The sequence below is a fragment of the Meriones unguiculatus genome, chromosome 1 (genome assembly GCF_030254825.1).
Source record: "Meriones unguiculatus strain TT.TT164.6M chromosome 1, Bangor_MerUng_6.1, whole genome shotgun sequence".
Taxonomy (NCBI): domain Eukaryota; kingdom Metazoa; phylum Chordata; class Mammalia; order Rodentia; family Muridae; genus Meriones; species Meriones unguiculatus.
The window spans coordinates 35,562,545-35,568,042 of NC_083349.1; the positions used below are offsets into that span (position 1 = coordinate 35,562,545).

Consider the following 5,498-nt stretch of genomic DNA (forward strand, 5'->3'; position numbering starts at 1 on the left):
CCCTTGGAATGCCGCGGGGCCTCGGGCTAAGCAATCACCTCGGCCGCACTAGTTCCGGCCCGTCCCGGAGCACCCGCGGGTACACGAAAACCTGCAGGTAAAAAGAAAGCCGCCAGGAGGTAGCAGCAGAGGCCGCAACGCGCCTTTCGCAAGCTAAACCCGTCCGGACGCTCCGGCGCGCACTTCCGGTCGCAAAGGCGCTCGGGAACGGGAGCCGCGAGCTCCCACCAACCAGCGGTCGCGCCGGGCCGCTGCGTGTGCGCGCGCATCACGGCGCAGGTTCGAATCTCGGGCGCTGCGCCGCGGCTCGCCAACGTCTCGGCCGCCCTCGGGCCGCGCCAGCCCGCGGCTCCGCGGCTCCGCGCCGCCCGCCGCCCTCCCGCCGCAGTCCGCGCGCCGCCCACCGACGGCCCATGGCCAAGCGGCGTGCGGCCGAGCCGCTCGCGTTCCGCGTGCCGTGGAAGCGGCTCCTGCTCGGCGACTTCCCCGAAGACCCTCCTCTCTGGGTTCCGCCGCCTGGCGCGTCCCGGCCCCGCAAGCGCCAGGGGGACGCGGGGACCATGGCGGAGCCTGCAGCTGCACCCCGCAAGCGCCGCGGAGGCGGCGACGGCGCTCAGGAGCTGCAGGGCCGGGGCCTGGAGCCGGGAGAGCCACCCCCCGGCGAGCAGGAGGAACCCCGGGGCAGCCTGGCCCCGGGCGGCGCCGGCGGCGATCGGCTGGACAGCGCGGGCAGTCCGCAGGGAGTCGACGGGGCGCACGACCAGGTGGGTCCGAGGGCAGGAGCAGAGGCTGAAGACCGTGGTCCAGAAAGGGGGAGAAGCGTCTGTTTTAACGGCGATTGTTGTAGAACTTGGGGCAGGGTAAAGAAGCAAGTGTGATTCTCAGGACTGGTCAAACTCCTCTCAACCATCCTGGAATGCATCTACCCAGTGTTTTTTTTTTTTTTTTTTTTTTTTTTTTTCTTTAATCACTGGAGTCTGTAAACAATCATGCCAAATAATTGAGATTCTTTTGCCATTGTGTTTTTTTCGTGAGAAATCTGATAAGATAATGGAATTTTTTTAGTTGGAAACGGTTTTCCCCCAGTGGTTGTGAGAAATGTTCTTCGTTTTGTTTTGTTTTGTTTTTTTTTTTTTTTCAAGACAGGTTTCTTTGTGTAGCCTTGGCCGTCCTGGACTTGCTTTGTAGAGCGGGCTGGCCTTGAACTCACAGGGGTCAGATTGCCCCTGTCCCTTTAGTGCTGGGACTAAGGGCGTGCGCCACCACTCCTGGCTTTGTTTTGACACAGGGTTTCTCTGTGTTGCCCTGGCTGTCCTGGACCTGGCTGGCCTCGAACTCAGATGCACCTGCCTCTGTCTTAATAGTGCTAGGATTTAAAGGTGAATGGAGAAATTATCTTCAAATACTATAGTGACTGTTTCTAGGTGAAGTTACAAATTTTAAATACCTTGTTTTCCTGAAAGCCAGAAAACATGGGCATTACCTAGCCGTTTTTTCAGATTACTGTTAGAAGTTCAAAACCAGCTTCCTTAAAACAGAATCAGTCTCTTCCAGAAGTCCTGGCTAGAGAGACAGATGCAAAACCTTTCTCTTCTGACCATATTTGGCAAGCCATCCATTTGCAGCTATGCTGTGTGCGATGTTGTAGCTGCAGTTTATCTATAGGGGCACAAGTGATGAGAGAGTGACAAATTAGCCAAGGGGAGCTTTAGATAGCCAACACCACACCTGCTTGAACCCTGCTGCACACAGTTGGCTAGATCTGATAGATCTTACCTTGTGTCAGCCGCAGCCAGCAGAGGACCTTGAGGACTAGGGATGTTCTGTCACGTCTGCTCCGAGAGTTTCTTCTCTTCTGTAGAAGATACGAATTGTCCATATTTCTTACCTCCAAAGACAGTTTTGTTGTAAGGGCTAATGGTCCAGGAAAAAAGGATATAACAAAAAGCAAACTGCTATCAGTGTGTGCCTGATTTCTGCTTGCACAGATAAGGGTTTCATCCTTGCCCTAACTCCATGGTCTCCTGTAGGAAAGCTTTCCCCGCTTTCTACCTTGCCTCTGGCCTCTGAGCATTGATGTGCAGCCACTGTTGAACAGTGCTTAGAAGTGTAAGAGACACTGTTAATTTTGGGAAGAAAATGCCTTATACCATTAAGTTTTGAAATGTTGAACACATTTATTGTGTTGAAATGTTGAAGCAGTATTTTGGCTATGTTGGGTTAAATAAGATTAAAGTTTATGTCACTTGTTTCTTTTTCCTTGTTATCATTAGAGCGGTAAGTACGGGTTAGTTTCGGGTGAACAGTGTCGTTATGGTAGCAAGCGTAAACTTAACACAGTGTGGGAGACATTGGTCTGGGAAGGGTGTTCAGCTTGAGAACTACCACCCATCAGCCTGTGGCGCTCCAGAGCTGCTCCCTTTGCACAGGGTATTTTGAGGATGTTGCACCCGTTTTAACTTGTCTACTTACAATAATTTTGTAGTCATCTAGGGCGAGCTTTCTGCTTTAAGGGACCAAGCTCGTTTGTCTTGGAAGACCTATTTACCAAGGAAGTGGTACCAATGGCAGCTCAGTGTTTTTCACTTTATCATGTTTTTATCCCAAACTTTATAGAAGGTCATGAAATATTTTAGCCTGTTTGTTAGTCTTAATACTAATAAGCGCCAGGGAAAACAAAAGTAGATTACAAAGGTGTGTGTGTGTGTGTGTGTGTCTTTTGTGTCTTTTTTCTTATATTTCTCATTGAAACTTAACACTGGCTGCTTTTCCAGAGGGCCAGAGTGCAATTCCCCAGACCCCACATAGTGGCTCTTAAGTCTCTAAACATAGTGACTCTTAAGAGGGGATCACATGCCCTCTTCTGGAGTCCTCAGGCACTGCATGCCCAGAGTACACAGATGGTTGTCCGGTAAAACACCCACATGGAAGTAAAAATTTTAAAGCAATACAATTTTTTGGAAAAGATGCTACTGAAGGAAATCGCCTCCCTTTTTTTCTGTTTTTGGTTTTTTTTCGAGACAGGGTTTCCCTGTGTAGTCTTGGCTGTCCTGGACTTGTAGACCAGGCTGGCCTGGTCAGATCTGCCTTTCTCTGCCTCCCTGAGTTCCAGGATTACAGGTGCGCCCTACTGCACCCTGCTCTGAAAGAAATTCTTTCGAAATCAAACTGTTAGCAAATACAAAGTCACAGATGGGTATGTGAAGTGCTTGGAAACTATTTGTTGAAAATGAAGAAGTCTGTGTAAAGTATATTTGAGTTTATTTTTTAAACAAGGAATTAAAAAGTAGTTATTGGGCTGGCAAGAAACTCCCCTGCTGCCGAACCTGAGGCCTTGAGTTCAGTCCCTGGAACTCCCAGGGTAGAGGGGGAGTCCTGCCGCCTGGAAGTTGTCCTCTGACCTCTGTCATGGTGGGTGCCACTACTAAATAGATGAGTGTAAATGGAAGGAAATATATATAGTTATCTTTTTGATTCGAGACAAGGTAGTCCAGGCTGGCTTTAACCTTCTTAGTGCTGCAGTTCTGCTTGTGTCAATCTGTGCACGCGTGCACTTGTGTTGGGAGGCGGGGGTGTCGTTTTCTACGTCAGTGATATCTTTCTGCTTTCCTTAAAGCACAGCGAAGAGTTTTGGCAGTATAACACATTCCAGTACTGGAGGAACCCTCTCCCGCCCATCGACCTGGCAGCTCTTGAAGACGTGAGCGCAGACATCCTGGCAGGACCACTTCAGGACAAGAATGATGGAGTTGAGATTGACATGGAGTCCTGACAGACAGAAAGAGTACGAGGAGACCCAAAGGGAAAGAGATTTTCCATACTTGACATGGTACTGTTTTTCAAACCTGAAAAATGAGGAAGAGTTTTGAGGCTAAACAACTGACTCTCCTAATGGAGATTTGTCAAGGAAACACAGTACAGCTGGAGACAAAATACTTTGTGTCTGCATTTTTAATGAAAAAAAAAAAGATTTATTTGTGCTCTGACTTTGAAGGCATTTTTTATCTTGGAAAAAGGGGTTATGGCGGTTTTAGAGGAAACACTCAGACCTTCCTGTCTTGTTCTGTCAGGTGTTTGCACCAGAAAGCTTATTTGTGGTACATGGAATGTGTACATTTATCCAGCTGATGTGAATAAAATGCTTGCTGCCTGGCTCCCTTGGTTGAACAAATAGACTTGAGTATCTATGCAAATTTAAAAGATGGGATTGTTAAGGAAGGCTAATACTGCTTTGAAAGAGTGTAAATTTAAAGTAGTGAGAATTTCCATTTGGGGAGCTTGTTTTAACTTTCAGTATCTGCTGTTTATTAAAATACTACAGCCAATGGACCCAGCCAAAAAATGGATCAAGAGCAGTAGGAAGCACATGCCTGCCCCTCCTTCCCTTTTCTGACACAAAAGGAAAGAAGTGATACCTTCAGTTTGTTGATTTTTGTTTTGAGGACATTTTTGTTACTGTTGATGACTCTAGACCTGTACTTCTCAACACTGATAGCACTTTACCCATCTCTGCTTGAGCCTCACCCTCAAGAGATTTCATTCAGTGATTGGAACATGACTTTACACGTAGGCTTTTGCGCTGATGCTGTGCTCCTGTGCTGTGCAGGCAGGGACAGAGCCACCAGACTAGTAGCTTTTCCTGTTTAAAGGAGACCGTAGTGTGAGCTGAAGCAATGCTGTTGATTACTTTTGTTTTTATCTTGCTGTGTTATTTGATTTGTCCCCACTAAGTTATTATGTTAGTTTTATTGTTAATAAAGTACACTGTTTATGTTTAAGTTATGTATCATGACTAATTTTTGTATTGCATTCAGAATTTCTGGCTTTGTTACTGAATAATTTTGTCTGCGTTTGTGTATTTTTGACATTAAATCCAATCCAAAATTCGGAAAAGATAGTTGATACCAACAAGAAGAAAACTGAGAAATAATAAATAGTATCTACCTCAGAGTGATTTCTTTTTAACATTTTATGCTTAATCAGCACACCTGGCATTTCCATTCATGCTTTTGCTTTGGCTGGTCCCAGCCGTGTCTGCCTGCTCAGGCTTCCCTGATGCTCTTTTGTCTACAGGACTCTGATGCATGTCACTGTTCTTTCAGCCTCTTTACCCTTGGACCTTGTCTTACTGCCTTTTCCTCTTGTGATGAAATACTCTGACAAAAGCAGCTAAGGGCAGTAAAGGTCACTGTTGGCCATGGTCCACCACGGGGAAGTCCTAGTAACAAGAACTGGTCACAGTGCAGCCAGTGTCAAGCAGGAGACGACAAATGCGCATGTACGACCAGCCAGCCTTTTAAAATTATACCTTTATTGCTGTGTGTGGACACCTTGTATCACTGCATGGTGAACAACCTGAGAATTGGTCATCTCCACTGTGTGGTTTGGGAGCAAGTACCTTTACCTGCTGAGCCAGCTCACTGGCCCTCACCTCCTCTTTCTATAGGCCAGGATTCCAGCATAAGGAATAGTTCCACCCACAAGGGCAAGACCTATCT

General features: G+C 47.3%; 1 protein-coding gene across 1 annotated transcript; it reads left to right on the forward strand.

Annotated features, from left to right (window-relative positions):
• The first annotated feature begins 298 nt into the window (after window positions 1–298).
• Window positions 299–4,778, forward strand: C1H9orf40 (chromosome 1 C9orf40 homolog). Its single transcript, XM_021652915.2, has 2 exons — window positions 299–764; window positions 3,617–4,778. Exons 1-2 carry the CDS (start codon window positions 414–416, stop codon window positions 3,770–3,772), a joined length of 507 nt encoding a protein of 168 aa, XP_021508590.1. The 5' UTR covers window positions 299–413; the 3' UTR covers window positions 3,773–4,778.
• The last annotated feature ends 720 nt before the right edge of the window (window positions 4,779–5,498 follow it).